General features: G+C 42.8%; 1 protein-coding gene across 1 annotated transcript in view; it reads left to right on the top strand.

Moving 5' to 3' along the window:
- The window catches only part of LOC119954713 (endoplasmic reticulum-Golgi intermediate compartment protein 2-like), a 63,457-nt gene that overhangs the window by 18,495 nt on the left and 27,855 nt on the right, over nt 1-17,107 (top strand). Inside the window, 4 exon segments of the mRNA XM_038780196.1 lie at nt 4,346-4,446; nt 6,615-6,710; nt 7,254-7,309; nt 8,953-9,051. Of these exon segments, the coding sequence (XP_038636124.1) occupies nt 4,346-4,446; nt 6,615-6,710; nt 7,254-7,309; nt 8,953-9,051 (352 nt within the window).

Genomic DNA, 17,107 nt, shown 5'->3' with positions numbered 1-17,107 from the left:
ATGGACACCACTGGATGGAAGAACCTATTGAGGCTGGAACTCGAGTCAGTTGCAGCTACCAGCCTATTTAAGATTAACTAATTCATTGCCAAGCAGAAATGGAGCTCTGGGGCCTTCTGGCTTTTGTGCTTTTCATTTTGGCTGGCGGCACAGGCAAGATATCAAAATTAAATTGGTTAGTTAAAGGACTCTTTGGAGGAAAAGGTAGAAAATCTTAGAAACATAGAATTCCTACAGTGAGAGGGAGGTCATTCAGCCCACCGACCCTCTGAAAGAGCAACCTACCTAGGTCCACTACCCTTCCCTATCCCCATAACCCCACCTAACCTAATCTTTGGACACTAAAGGGCAATTTAGCATGACCAATCCACCTAATCTGCATCTTTGGACTGTGGGAGGAAACCGGGGCAACCAGAGGAAACCCACACAGACATGGGGAGAACGTGCAAACTCCACATAGACCGTCACCAAGGCCAGAAATGAACCCGGGCCCCTGGGGTTGTGAGGCAGCTGTGCTAACCACTGTGCCACCATAATTTTATTTTACTCGAGGAAAAGTTGGCCTGGATTTTTTCAGATGGTTAGTGCTGTTCAATGAGTTTGTCCCAACCTAAATAGTTTTAAGAGGAAGTGAGTAGTGGATTGTGTAGTCCCACTCTGCAGTTCCTGTTGCTCTACATTAATCAGAGCATTAAGATGAAGGTGGCAGCCAAGAGCCAAGACTTTTGGGTATTTTTATAAGAATTATTGATTTAATTCACTTGGGTGTTGTGAATGCGGGCTGAGTGGGGCTGGAATTGACCGTGCACTTGCCCAGGATGTCGTAACAATATCCCTGTCACAATGTGGCATGCTGTGGGATGGTTCAAACAGAAAAGTAAACAAATAATTTTACCTTCAACGCAACACTTTGATTCTGTAACCCAAAGGAATAATTGATATTTTTAATGGATATAATTGCCTTCTCTCCAGACTCCCTAGCTCCACTACAAACTTGGATATTGATTATTGTTCAAGATTTCTAATTCTGACCTTGCAAGACAGACACAGGCTACCTTTTGAACTGTAATTAACTCCAAGCTTGTTTGGGTTGCATTTACTTCAGGTTGTTTATCAGTTTGTCAATATAATGTGGAGCTGTTAGTGGCAATGCCGACTGCCACTCCAGTAAAATTCGTCGCCGGGCAATCAGGCGAAGGCCACGATATCAGCCTTCCTCCCCTCCATGAGCTCCGGCTTCTCTGAAACCCCAAATATCGCCACCAAAGGGTCCGGGTCCACCCCCTCCTCCCCTATCCTGGCTAAGACCGCAAACACTCCGCCCAGAACCTTCCCAATTATTCACAACCCCAAAACATTTGTGCGTGATTCGCTGGACTCCACCCACACCTCTCTCTCATATCTGCTACCCCTGAAAGAACCTACTCATTCTTGCCTGAGTCATATGCACCCTGTGCACCACCTTAAACTGTATCAGGCTCATCCTCGCACAAGAGGAGGTCCCGTTTGCCCTACGCAGTTCCTCACTCCATACTCCCCAATTGATCTCCCCTCCCAACTCCGCTTCCTATTTCTCCTTGATCTTCACCACCCTCTCGCCTCCCTGCTCCCCCAGCCACTTGTATATATCCCCAATTCTCCCCTCATTAAGCATGTACTATGATGGTCTTTCATTTCTCCCTCAATCCCGCAACGTTTGCCTTGAATCTTGATGGGACTTGGGAAGAGCTGCCAGTTTTTATCATGTCACAATTTAATGGAATATAATTCTCATTTAAAGCTTTTTTCCTCCTGTTACAAGTCAACCTTTTTTTTGAAACGTCCTGTCAATATCTGTTTATAACTGACTGACTGGTTGAGAGCATGCACAAAACAATGTCCTGTGCCATGTGCACCTTGGTCAGATTGGCAATTCACCACGTGGAAGTATCACAATCCAAAGTAGTTGTTTACTGATACCAGCAGGCTTTAGAACATAGAACATAGAACGATACAGCTCAGTACAGGCCCTTCGGCCCACGATGTTGCACCGACATGGGAAGTCAAAAACTAAAGGCCATCTAACCTACACTATGCCATTATCATCCATATGCTTATGTCCCCTCGTGCTAGCCACCTCCATCCGCGGGAGAAGGCTCTCACTGTCCACCCTATCTAACCCTCTGATCATTTTGTATGCCTCTATTAAGTCACCTCTTAACCTTCTCTCTAACGAAAACAACCTCAAGTCCATCAGCCTTTCCTCATAAGATTTTCCTTCCATACCAGGCAACATCCTGGTAAATCTCCTCTGCCACCCGTTCCAAAGCTTCCACGTCCTCCTATAATGAGGCGACCAGAACTGTACGCAATACTCCAAATGCGGCCGTACCAGAGTTTTGTACAGCTGCAACATGACCTCATGGCTCCGGAACTCAATCCCTCTACCAATAAAGGCCAACATACCATAGGCCTTCTTCACAACCCTATCCCACCTGGGTGGCAACTTTCAGGGATCGATGTACATGGCCACCGAGATCCCTCTGCTCATCCACACTACCAAGAATTGTACCATTAGCCAAATATTCCGCATTCCTGTTATCTTTCCAAAGTGAATCACCTCACACTTCTCTACATTAAACTCCATTTGCCACCTCTCAGCCCAGCTCTGCAGCTTATCTATGTCCCTCTGTAACCTGCAACATCCTTCCACACTGTCTACAACTCCACCGACTTTAGGTGTCGTCTGCAAATTTACTCACCCAACCTTCTGTGCCCTCCTCTAGGTCATTTATAAAAATGACAAACAGCAACGGCCCCAGAACAGATCCTTGTGGTACGCCACTCGTACTGAACTCCATTCTGAACATTGCCATCAACCACCACCCTCTGTCTTCTTTCAACTAGCCATTTCTGATCCACATCTCTAAAATCACCCTCAATCCCCAGCCTCCGTATTTTCTGCAATAGCCGACCGTGGGGAACCTTATCAAACGCTTTACTGAAATCCATATACACCACATCAACTGCTCTACCCTTGTCTGCCTGTTCAGTCACCTTCTCAAAGAACTCGATAAGGTTTGTGAGGCATGACCTACCCTTCACAAAACCATGATGACTATCCCTAATCATATTATTACTATCTAGATGATTATAAATCGTATCTCTTTTATAATCCTCTCCAAGACTTTACCCACAACAGACGTGAGGCTCACCGGCCTATAGTTATCGGGGTTATCTCTACTCCCCTTCTTGAACAAAGGGACCACATTTGCTATCCTTCAGTCCTCTGGCACTATTCCTGTAGCCAATGATGACATAAAATCAAAGCCAAAGGCTCAGCAATCTCTTCCCTGGCTTCCCAGAGAATCCTAGGATAAATCCATCAGGCCCCGGGGACTTATCTATTTCACCTTGTCCAGAATTGCCAACACTTCTTCCCTACGCACCTCAATGCCATCTATTCTAATAGCCTGGGTCTCAGCATTCTCCTCCACAACATTATCTTTTTCCTGAGTGAATACTGACTAAAAGTATTCATTTAGTATCTCGCTTATCTCCTCAGCCTCCACACACAACTTCCCACCACTGTCCTTGACTGGCCCTACTCTTACCCTAGTCATTCTTTTATTCCTGACATACCTATAGAAAGCTTTGGGTTTTCCTTGATCCTACCTGCCAAAGACTTCTCATGTCCCCTCCTTGCTCATCTTAGCTCTCTTTTTAGATCCTTCCTCGCTTCCTTGTAACTATCAAGCGCCCCAACTGAAACTTCACGCCTCATCTTCACATAGGCCTCCTTCTTCCTCTTAACAAGAGATTCCACTTCTTTGATAAACCACGGTTCCCTCGCTCTACCCCTTCCTCCCTGCCTGACTGGTACGTACTTATCAAGAACACGCAATAGCTGTTCCTTGAACAAGCTCCACATATCCAATGTGCCCAACCCTTGCAGCCTACTTCTCCAACCTACACATCCTAAGTCATGTCTAATGGCATCATAATTGCCCTTCCCCCAGCTATAACTCTTGCCCTGCGGGGTATACTTATCCCTTTCCATCACTAACGTAAAGTTCACTGAATTGTGGTCATTGTCTCCAAAGTGTTCACCTACCTCCAGATCTAACACCTGGCCTGGTTCATTACCCAAAACCAAATCCAATGTGGCCTCGCTTTATTCTGGCCCATAACACCCTAATTTAGCCATCAGAATCCAATTCCATTAGATTAATTACTGAACTGTGAAACTGTTGGAAGATTAGTTTGGTAGGTTCCACGTTGATGTAGATTGAATAATGAATGACTTGTTACCCGCGATAGGTGTGAAAATGATTTCTAATTTTTTCCCCCCCTAACGTTTCTCTAGAACACTTCAAAGATTCGCAGAAAAGTGCAAGAGGAACATTCTCTTCAAGATCTTTTATTCAAAAGTGCTTTTAAAGGCTCCCCTACTGTATTGCCACCCAGGTATCTAATCTGACAAAATCTGAATTTGTTCTGTCGTGAACCCCAGAGATCTGTCCACACCTCTGTACTACGCTAGTGGTTGCTTTTTCTTAGTGCCTGTTAATTGGACCCCAAACCAATTGGGAAGTATGAGATTGATGTGAATCCTTTTATTGATCTGTAATGCATTCTATAAATAAATTAACTATTTCTGCCCCTTACCTCCAAACATGGTGTCCCACGGTGTTCTTCATTAATCTAAAAACAAATGCACAAGTCTGTTGTGCTGTTTTGAGTATACCAATAAAAACAAATAGACTAATTAACAAATTAACTAATTAACAAGCTAACATGTTAACAGCCCCTTAAAGGGGCACACAAGTCTTTCATTTACTTTTATAGAACAAATATAAACTAATTAACAAATTAAAGAGGCACTAACAAAAACACAACACTTTCAAACAAAATTCAGTGGAAATGTCATTTTTGGAGATGATGATGTACTCCAGCCCACCAGTCGCGGAAGCCCTCTAAAGCAGCGTCTGACACTGAGTGCTCCCTTTCCTGGGAACATGCCTTTTATATGCTTCAAAAAATAATAATAAACTGAATAAACTAATTTGCTAATTGACATTCCCTTAAAGGGGCGCTGTAACAAAAAGACAACTTTGAAAGGAACTTAAATTAAAATGTAATTTTGGGGCTGGTGATGTTGTCTAGCCTCTGCAGTGTCCACCAGCGGTCACCACCAGCGTGCTCCCTCTCCAAGGAACAAGTCCTTTATACGATTTTCTTTGAAACAGCCACACTGGCCAGTACGGAGATCAGTCCTGAAACTCTGGCATTTTAACACCCCGCTCTAACTGTCTGAGCTAAATAGCTGCAACAAGTCTTTTATACGCTTTTAAATAAAGAATACACGTGTTTTATATTATATGGGCTTAAAGCGCCTAATGTCCTTCACCTGTGTATCGATAATACAATGAATAACATTACCCACTAAAAGTGATCATCGAGGCAGTAAGCAGCTCCATTGGTATTCATGTAACTCAGCCATCTTTTCAGTACTTGGTTCATAATGAGCAAAGAAATGGGATTCTGAATAATCAGGAGAGTTAGGAATCCACAGCCAATAGCTCGTGTGTCTCGTTGAAGACCGGTTCCCTTCCTATCTCCATTGCGCTTGGATGGTGAAGATCAATGGTTGTCGGACTGTTGAGACATCCATAGCTGATGCATAACTAACTTATGGAGCCAAATGCTAGTCTACTTGGTAATTTCATCTATTGTTAACAAGTCTATTGTTAAAAGTAAACAATTAAGTTGCTTTACGCCTGGGTTTTGATAGCGGCCCTTTAACAAATTGCTGTCCGAGATTGTGATATCTGACAAAAAGCTTGTTAGCACCTCTGAATTGAACAATATTAAATTATTCCTGTTAATAAAGCTATCTTTTTTTCTAACCTTTTTAATGTCAGGTGGGTTAAAAATTTCTATGGGGACATCCAGAAACTCTTCTGAAGATCCTAATGTGTATTCTATTTCCAGTGGATTGTGTTTGTCAATATGGCCAGCAATCTAAATGATTATTATAACTGACTAGTAGATCAAAATTAATCTTTGATTAGGATACAACGGGTCTATAAATAGAAAAATTGAGATTTTGAATTACAAAAAAGTTATACTTGCAGTTGATTTAACGTTGATTGTAGATTGACATGCATGACTTGTCTCATCCTGGTGCAACATTGAGCTAACAACCAACTATGTTGCAGATTAATAATAATCTTTAGTAGCGTCACAAGTGGGCTTACATTAACACTGCAATGAAGTTACTGTGAAAAGTCCCTAGTCGCCACACTCCGGCACCTGTTCAGGTACACAGAGGAGAATTCAGAATGTCCAATTCACCTAACCAGCATGTCTTTCGGGACTTGGACTTGTGGGAGGAAACCGGAGCTCCCGGAGGAAACCCACGCAGACACAGGGAGAACGTGCAGACTCCGCACACAGTGACCCAAGCCGGGAATCGTGCCCAGGTCTCTGGCGCTGTGAAGCAACAGTGCGAACCACTGTGCTACCATGTCGCCCATAGTTAGATTTTGTACTATGGGTTTATGCCCAGCAAAGTGGGCCTTGATTGCTGCAAACTTCGTGACCACAATGAAAATGCCTGTTGTTTTTCTCAGGGAAGACAGATTATCCCATCCACATGATGCCTGCAGGATACATGGACATTTGTATGTCAACAAAGTAGCAGGAAATTTTCACATAACTGTGGGCAAGTATGTGCGTTTATCCTATTATTAACACTGTTAATGAAACAAATGGCCAGGTTTTGACTAGTGTCGGCCATGGTCTAGTTGTTAACATAGTCACCGAAGAACATAAAGGAATAGTAGACCATGCAGCCTCTCGAATGTGCTCTGCCATTCAATGCAATAGTGATCAATCTTCAGCCCCAACTCCGACCTTTCCCCGTAATTTTGATTCACTCGGCACAAAACATCGATTTTATCAGTCTTAAAACCGATTCAGCAATGGAACATCCACAACTGTCTGAATTGTCTCCTCCACAACCCGTGTCCCTTGCAGTCCTGTACCTTGCCCTGGATATTGAGGTCAAATTCATAGTCTGCATGGCAAACGGGAATGGCCCTTTTTTTTGGATTGCCTCAGTTCTATCAATAATTGTCTTAATATTTTGCTGGGCTTTCACACGGTACAGTGGTAAAGGAACTGGATCTTGTGGAACTGCACATTGTAGTTAGGTTGTGCCTTAAAAGGACTTTCATGATTTGTAATAGAAATTTTCTCTTCACTAACAGGGCAATTCCTCACCCTCGAGGTCATGCACATATGGCAGCTCTTATTAGTCATGATGGTAAGCACTTACAGAATCTTATTAATATGTTGCAGATGAATTTATATAATTCAGTGAAATTTGACTAAGTACGCAACGCTTATTAAAATACATTATTTAATTAGGCTGCTAGATAATGGGATTTGTTTGCTCTTTTCAACTTTGGCTCAATTATTAACGCTCGCACTTCCGAGTCAGAATGTTGTGGATTCAAGTACCCTTCCAGAGACATGTACATAAAATCTAATCTGACATTCTGGTGCAATACTGAGGGGATGCTACACTGTTGGAACCGCCTCCTTTTAAATAAGATGTTTACCAAACCTCCCTCTGCCTTCTGGATAGACAGAGAAGATCACGGCAGTATTTGAACAGTGCAGGAGAGTTCTGGCCAATATTTATTGCTCTTCTGATACACCTAAAACCGATTATCTGATCATTATCACCCTGCTGTTTGTGGAAGCTATCTTGTGCAAATATTAGCTGCTGCGTTCCCTTCAATGGTGACGACATTTCAGAGAATGTTGGCCGTGAAGTGTTTTGGGATAACGTGAGGTGCTGTACAAAAGAAAACCTGTCTTTCCTCTCCAAGACAGAGTGGGTGTGGTTGCACTGCTGCCGACCGTCCCTCGTAACTAACCAAAGCTTCATATGTGAGCACAGCAATTGAGCATCGCTGTCTATTCATCAGCATCATGGCTCAACCAGTGAAATCTCCACCTGGGCTGGAATTTTCAGGATTCTCTTTCCCGCTTGCGGGTTACCCTGCCACGTTGGGTGTCTTCAATGGGAAATCCCATTGACAAGAGGCCGGGACAGAGAATCCGCGTTACGGATGGGGCGACCGGACAATCCCATTCATGTACTTTCCAACCGTAATCTTTGGATAGCTATCTCGTAGGGAACTTTGACCGATTTCCCTTTCCCCTTAACCCCAGGTGAAAGGCATTAAGGCCAATTACCCACCCCTACCACTGAGACCAGTTAGCATAACCAAGCCAAGAGGTCTTTGCTGATGGGAATATTGAGGAACCATTTTGCTGCCTTTATATCAAAAGTTTGAATAAAATAAGAGCAAGAGCTATTAATGCTATATATTGAAGGCTGCTTTTAATATACTACAGGGTTATAATCAGATTGGTTTAAAGGAAATTATTTGTTTTACTTTTACTTTCACAATATGCAAGGTCCAACGCCGTATGCTCTGTAAGATGTAATTGCAGGTTTAAAAAGCACGGAACATTTTACTGAAGTAATACTTTTAACCACATGGAGGCGCTCTTTAGCTTAAATACTGCTTGTACTTTACAAAACTTCTGCTGCACCTGCATATTTTAGGGTTGGAAAATTGCAGTTGAACTTGCTACATATCAAAATTAACTTTTTTTTAAAAAAAAGGTTTGTGCACTGACATTTCGGGAAAGGTAGCAAGGAGAAAAATATACCAAATGATCTATTTATTTTGAAGTCCACCAAAGATTTATTTCTGCTTAGTGCTGTAAATATTTGCTTTCTCCTCATTCTGTTTTGTTCCTCTCGGGTAGATTTAATTTTTGAAGAACAGCCTGCATGTGGAAGGCATGAGCAATAGGTTTTTGAGAAGTTGCTTGTCTAGCTGTTACACCATCGGCCTTTCTTTTACAAGTCCCTGTGTTTGTCTTTAGTATACAACTTTTCACACCGAATAGATCATTACTCATTTGGAGAACCGATTCCAGGGCTTATCAATCCGCTGGATGGAACGGAAAAAATTGCCATAGATCGTGAGTTTCTTTTTCCGTTCTTGTTTAAGTAGCAAATATTGTTGTTGTATGTTGTGTGTGAGAAGTAAGCAGTAGGAACTGCTCCTTCAATGTGCCAGGGAAGGTGTGACAGCACGTTGACCTTGACAGAGGAGGGCAGGATGTGTTCTCCCTGAGAAATATTCAGTTACTTGTTACTAATATATGTGGACAGAATAATCTGCATTTTATTGCCTTTCGTTTGTAAAAATATATATATATTTTTTAAATTTAGAGTACCCAATTCATTTTGCCAATTAAGGGGGAATTTAGCGTGTTCAATCCACCTACCCTGCACATCTTTGGGTTGTGGGGATGAAACCCACGCAAACACGGGGAGAATGTGCAAACTCCACACGGACAGTGACCCAGAGCCAGGATCGAACCTGGGACCTCAGCGCCGTGAGGCAGCAGTGCTAACCACTGCGCCACCGTGCTGCCCTTGTAAAAATATTTTTATTATTTTGGAAAGAAAGGACTTGAATCTTTTAATCGCAGAGAAGCACTTTCGTGTCCTGGTGGTGGAGGGATTTTCCAAAACTACTGATGAAATTTTACATGAAAAGAATACCGCTGAGTGGAAACTATGAAAGGATCATTTGCAGGGAAGGAAAAGGCTAATTTTCATCCTGATCATTAAAATCATCATGGTTTCCCCTGGATTTCTTCTCCTCTGTTATCCCTTTTCCCGCCAACTGTTATCTACTTTTTGTTACCTGTGCCCAAAGAAACAATCAAAACTGTTGTCTGTAGAATAAAACATCAGGACTGTTATGAGAGCATCGATTACATGAAAATGCAAGAAAATGAAGCTCTCTGCACGGTTTCCGTGGGCATGTGGGTTTCCATGGGCACGTGTGGGTCAGATGGATGCAAAATCTGATCAAGTGAAAACTTTACAAAATGCCTAGCCATAAGATAGAGGAGCAGAATTGAGCCGTTCGGCCCATCGTGTCTGCTCCACCATTCGATCATGGCTTAAATGTACCTCATCCCCATTCTCCCGCCTTCTCCCCCGAGCCTCCTATCAATCAAGAACTTTTAGGTATTTACATTTTTAGTACATTTGACGTAAATTCATGCATACAAAATCCTCTCTCACAATAGAGACAAATGTCAATTGCAATGTTCCGCGTCACATGAATTGCTGCATTTTATAGGAAATGTGACCTAACTACAGATATAGGAAGAAAATACAGTACGTCCTCACTTAAAGTTGTGGTTGAGTTCCCGAAAATCACAACTTTAAGTGAAAACAACGTTACGGGAATGCTGGGTTCCTGTCAGAAATGATGTTGAAGCCAGAGCTAGGTGCCAGTATGGGGTGCTGTACTCTACATGTGCAGCACTGCGCATTCCTGGCTGGAATAAATTGCAAAATAAAATAAATCACAATGCAACAGAAATACCATTTACATTGAAATTAAATAACAGTCACCCTGAGTAAGTAGCATAGTTTCTGTGTCTCACCCACAGCACTCCTGACATTCAGCTCAATGTTTTGTTTGCTTTCCTTCCCTAACCCATCGAAAGCGGATATGTCCTAAACTCCTGCTAAAAATCCTTTAAATGTGGGATATTGCAGGATTTGTAAAGTGAAATCAAATCGTTACATGTATCCTCCTCTGAATTCTAACCTGGCGTGGCCAAATCAGCAACCTTCAATGCATTGTGGATGAGGCACCTTTTGTGTTAATAATGTCCACCAATTTGGGGTTGGGTATTATCATTCCTATTTTTAAAATTAATTGACCAAAATAGCATAATGCATTATTTATTTCATGTTAAAAGGTCTAGAAAAAAAGTCACTTGAGAGAATGGGAGAAGTATGTAATCTGTACCCTTGGGAAGACTGAATATTATCGTAGAACTACAGAAACCAGGTAGAAAATACATGGGGGCGGCGAACAAATTCACAGGCCAGTTGCCCCCAAAATGATGGGGGCAACAAATGGGAGAAAGGTTCCCCCCCCCCCCCCCCCCCCCCAATATACATGGGAGAGACGGAACAAGGAGCAGCAATGTGAGGCCCGGCTCCTGGCGGGTGTGGTGACATCATTGCGCTGGTAGCCGCAGTGAGCCTGAGCTCGGGTCGCTAGCATGCCCAGAAAGGCAATATAAAATAAAGGACTCGTAAGGGAGGTGCAGGAACAGAGAAACCTGGGGTTATATGTGCAGAAATCATTGGTTTAGAAAGTGGTTAGTAAAGCACAAGGGAGCTTCGAGTTGATAAATGGGGGTATAGAGTACAAAAACAAGGGCGTGATAAACATGCACAAAACACTGGTTAGGCCTCAGTTGGACTCCTGTGTTCAGAACGGGGCTCTTAAACTTCAGGAGGGGTGTGAAGGCATTGGAGAGGGTGCAAAAACATTCACAATGGTTACAGGTGTGAGGAATCTGTTATGTGACAGATTAAAGGAGGTAGGGCTGTTCTCTCTCTGGAGTGCAGGAGATTTGATAGACGTGCTCAGATCTATGGAGGGATCTGGACAGTCGATGGGGTAAAACTGTTCCCATTAACAGAAGGATCTAGAAACAGACGCCACCAATTTCAGGAGATTGGCAAATGAAGCAATGGTGACGTAAAGAAAATCTTCTATTACACAGCAAGTGCTTAGGATCTGGGTGCATTGCCCGAGAGTATGGTGGAGGCAGATTCTTCAAAGCCTTTGAAAAAGAATTGGATGATTTTGTAAAGATTTTTAAAAAAGCTGCAGGGCTTTGGGGCAAAGGTGATGGAGTGGGACGAGTTGAGGTGCTTTTTCGGAGTGCCAACACGGACACAAAGGGGCAGACTGGCCGCCTGTTCTGTAACCATTTTATGATTCTATTCTAGGTGCCAACTCAGTTTCTGGACTAAGCTGAAAACTTTTATGCAACATCATTAATTCATGAAAATAAAACACAACTCGCCAAGATGTTAAATTTATCGATTCAACAACATTTTCTGTATGGCTTTACTTCCTTTCAAAGGCCTATTCCTTTATCAATGTCAGCTACGGACTTGCCATGAAATGAATGTATAATTCCTGGAATGTACCTGCATTTATTACCAAAGGTTATTAATTGATGTAATTCAGAGGTATGTAAGGTCTGAGCATAGAAACACATTGCTGAAGCTCTTCACAGGAGAAAATCTGTTGCCCTTGCCTGGTCTGGCCTAAATGTGACTCCAGACCCACAGAAATGTGGTTGGCTCTTAACTGCCCTCCTAAATACCTCAGCAAGCCACTCCACTGTATCAAACTGCTCGAGCACTTTGGGCGTTATTGCAATCCCTGAGGAGAAACCGTAATCAAAATTTAGCAAATGACCCACAGATGAAGAGATCAATTTTTTGTACGAATCAGAATCAACACAAATTAAACATGAATTAACAGGCAAATTATGCTTTCATTTTGCATGACATGACACGCCTTGCATAACAGAAAGCACTCATCTTCAGCGTATATGCTATTGTGTAGCTACACGGTTGCACAATATGCTGTCCTTTACTCGGGGTCGGTTGGGAGCCTTATCTGGCAACAGTTTTCACCTCTTGCATTTTACGGATATGATTATCATCAGCAAGGCACATTCATACGAGCCACCTCCCCTCGGGCCATGACAGACCTGATGATGTAGCTTTCCAGAGTTCTTTTTCAGATGACTGGCCAATAACAGCCTGGTTCACGGTTTAGCCCACTTCTGGGGGAAACATCCAGCGGTTTGCATCTTCAGGCTATTGGCACAGCTTTGCAGGTTTTAGACCGTTTTTTTGCCTCCTTCTGTCTCCTTTTCTGTGAAACAGAAAAACTGACTCTTCCGAGAGTGATTTACGTCCTCTCCTCGCACGAATTTCTGTCTTTTTCTGTCTGCTTTCTCTTTGTGTCTGCATCTGGGCTTTCGCCCTCCAGTTCCTCTGTTTGTAGCCCTCCTTTGTGTCGAGGTACCATAACGTCTGTCTTAACATTCTTAATGTTGGGACTGCTTCCAGGTCATAAAACCATAATTTGCTATCCCTTTACAATTGATACATATCCTTAAAAGTCCTTTTCAAACACTCTGAAACTAAATTACATATACCACAGCCATTTTAAAGAAATTATAAAATGTCCTTGCTGCGCTTTTTCTGGGTTAAAGGTCATTACAAATGTTGGCATCACCTGGATGCAGTGGTTCAAGAAAACAGCTAATCATAAACGCTGGCTTTGCCAGCGATGCTCGCATATCCAGAATGGATTTTTAAAAAGATGGGATTTTACAGCACTCCTCTGGTAGTTCCATGGTCACTGTTACTAATATTAGCTTTTTATTCCATGTTGTTATTTAATTAATTGAACTTTCCAGCTCCCTTTGTGGGATTTGAACTCGCCTCACTGGGTCGTTAGTCCAGGTCTCTGGGTTACTGGTGCATTAACGCTGCAACTATACTGCCATACCTCGGTGTGTTTACTCTTCTTGCCAATGTCCTCATGTTTTCGATGCTTTGATAGAATGTTTTAATGATTGCACAAAGCGTTCAGCCAGTCTATTCATTACTGGATGATATGGGGTTGACTTGATATGGTGCATACCATTCCCTTTCACGTAGTCCTCAAAATCCTTTGATGTAAACCATTATCACTGAAAATCTGCTCCAGTGTTCCAAGTCTTACGAATATTAGTCTAATTTCTCAATGGTCTGTTCAGTCGTCATTGACTTCATTATCCCTACTTCTGGCTATTTTGAGTGGGCGGCCACAGTCACTCAGAACAGGTCATCCTCCAGTGGACCAAAATAATCAATCTTATTCTCTGCCATGGCTGTGTCAGCGATCCCCACGGATGTAATGGTGTAATTAATGGCGTGTTCCTTAATTTTGCTCCAGATTGACATTGCTCAACTTTCTCATCAATTTGAGCATTTAATCCTGGCCACCAAAAATAAGTGTGTGCCAATTCCTTCATCCTCACCACACCAGATGGCCCTCGTGCAGTTGGTTAAGGACCCTACTACACAAGCACAGAGGAATAATCACCCGGATTCCCGTACTAGAACTCCATTCTATACTGTCAAATCAAGTCTTGTGTGATGTAGGGCTTGAGGTCTGGATTTTTCCTATGAATCTCTGATAGCTTTTTGAACCAAGTCCGTCATCTTTCCCATCACTGGATCAGTTCTTGTATAGCTTTGAACACTATCCACGAGCGAGAAGTATAAAATATTGACTAATTGTTCTTTAGAGTCATGCTTGACTTGTAATGAGAATTGTGACAAACCATCAGCATTTGCCTGCTACTCAGACTTGCGATACTGGATATGGTAAGTGTGTGCCGACAATATTAATGACCACCTTTGTAATCTACTCGCTACGGCCCGAATATTGCAGACCAGGGTTGGTGGTCCATCAAGAGTAAAATGACGCCCATACAGGTATTGATGGAACGTCCTTAAATCAAAAATGATGCTCAAAGCTTTTTCCAGTTGAGGGTAATTCATTTCTGCACTGGGAAGCAAATGCTATCAGTCATTCCTCTCCTGAAGGCACAATGTGCGAGCCGACTGCACCAACCCCATAGGGTGTGTTGCCTTTCCTTTACCTACTGTAAATATGGCAGTCAGTGAGTTTGCCCTCCTTCCTTTGGATATCTATATTCTAATGCTCAGAGTCACCAGGTTTTAAATGATACCACCACAAGGTTCAACCGGCTATCGATCAAAGAGCCAAACACCAGTTAGTTAGTTCAAGGTCAAGGATACTTTATTTACACGCACAAACTACAGCTATCGACTAAGACAACCTGTACTTAACTTCAGGCACCCGGCTTGGGTCAGAGGAACAGTGGCCGCTGTTCGATTCTGGATCTATCGGGTCTGTAGAAGTATCTGCTGCTCAGTTAGGCTCATCCGTCTGGTAGCGAGTATTGAACTTGGACTTGCTTCTGGTGTTGCTGCAATTGGAGATGGTCGTAGCCGGGGCGCCAGGTCCAAAAGAGAACAAACGCATGATGGATTCTCTTATGCTTGGGGGTTTTTTGCGCTCTTTTGGACGCTCCTTCAGTTTGGACCCCACTAATTGGGTGATCCCTGATCACTATGTTCGATTTTGAACCAATAAATGGGCGGGTGCGTGGATGGCTGGGCGTGGCCAAAGGGGGTCACTGACCCTGTTGTTTACGCTTCCCGAGTACAGGGAGTGGCGCCGAAATGTCTGGGACTGTACCAGTTCTTTGTCTGGCGGAGATGGACCATCAAATGCTAATCGACCCATCAAATGCTAATTGGTTGGGGTTTCGATACCGTCTGGATTCCTCACTTGCAGATATACGTTTCAGGCTCTGAGCCTGCCTGAATCTTGCTTTGTCCATTTTACCCACTATGCGTTGCGAGCTTCTCTGTTCCTGGTTGTAAGTGGCCATCCCAAATGGCTACAGGTGAGGCATCGCAGGCAAGTTGCAACTTCAATTTGGGATTATAATGAACCAGCAGCTCTGATTTTTGCAGAGCTTCTTTCATTTAATTGTCTGCATTTTTGTATTCTTCTGACCAGTGCCTTGCCTGTTTGACACATTGCAAGCTGTGTAAAGGCTTCAATCGCGTTGCTATATTTATCATAACAGTTGTTCAATCCTAAAAACAACCTTAATTGTGTCACATTTTGAGGACTTGGTGCTTTGAAATTGCTGATATTTTCTCTGATTCTTTGTGTCAACCATCCTTGTCAATAATATAGCCTAGTTAATTTATGTAGTACTGGGGGGCCGGGGGAGGGGGAGAGAAAGAGTCGCACTTTTTCCTTGTAACTCTCCGATTGTGGCGCTGTACCCGCTTCAGGGTAGTTTCCAAATTCTCCAAGCGTTCCTGTTCGCTCGAACCGGTGATTGTCATCTAAATAACATTGCACTCCATTCAGTCTACTTCGAATTTGGTCCATGGATCTTTGAAAAAGAGCAGGCGCAGATGTTATTCCCAAAGGAAGTGTTCTGTTACGAAACAGACCTTTGTGCGTTACGATGGTGAGCAAGCAACATTCATCTGCAGATATGCCCGTGAAAGATGAATTTTACTGAATTTATGGCCTCCAGAAAGTCCAGCAGACCATACTTCCATCAGAACTGGTTGCAAGTTGCCTTTTTTTAATCCAGCCGCAATCACAGTACAAGTGAAATGAACTATTAATTCCTAGAAAATACCCAAAGTCTTGAGCTGCTGAATTAATAGTCACCAGGTTTATGAATTTGAACACAGTTAATCTTTTATTAATAATAACTATAATTAAGTAGTCAGCAAATACAACTGGCTAACTGTTATCTAATTCTTAACACCCCCATCTTTAACACGCCCCATCCCCCAAACATGCAAGACAGACAAACAGAGGGGAAAGGGGGGGGGAAAGAAAATATTCTTAAAAGTGAAAGGGTAAAGCCTCGGTTTCAGATGGACATCTTCCAGTACATCTATCTTTTTTGTCTAGGCGTTCAGTTGGATGTTCTTGCATTCAGCCTGTAATGGTTTTCACTGTAGATTCATCAGGATCTGCAAATTCAGAAGCCAGCAGGCAGGAAACCTTTTGACAGTGAGAGGGGAAGAGGGAAAAACTCACAGCTTCTTCTATCGGTGTCCAGGAGAGTTCTGATTCTTTCCTGGATCCTCTGAAAACATCCCACCTGACTGAAACCAATCACTGGTGCCAGCCAATCCAACCGAATTGCTCCGTGTACTATTTTGCAACTTTTGAGTTCCTCGCTTCCTCTGCTTGACTTATAGATATATGTTCATTAAATACCCATGGATCAAAAAATGATAAAGTAAAAGAAATGGGCAATAATCGAATCAACAGGAAGAGTCCTTACAGCTGCAAGACTTGAACAACATTCGGACATTGGCTGAGCAGTACCAAATAACATTTGTGCCACCCAAGGGCCAAGAAATTAACTTTACCAACAAGCAAAGCTAACCACCTCCCCATGCCATTCAAATGCCATTACCATCATTGAATCCACCACGATTAACAACCTAGGGATTATCATTGACCAGGACCTTACCTGGGCCAGCTACAAGAACAGGTTAGAG

Source organism: Scyliorhinus canicula, chromosome 20 (genome assembly GCF_902713615.1).
Source record: "Scyliorhinus canicula chromosome 20, sScyCan1.1, whole genome shotgun sequence".
NCBI lineage: Eukaryota > Metazoa > Chordata > Chondrichthyes > Carcharhiniformes > Scyliorhinidae > Scyliorhinus > Scyliorhinus canicula.
The sequence above is the reverse complement of the archived record's forward strand: the minus strand, read 5'-3'. Positions and strand labels throughout refer to the sequence as shown.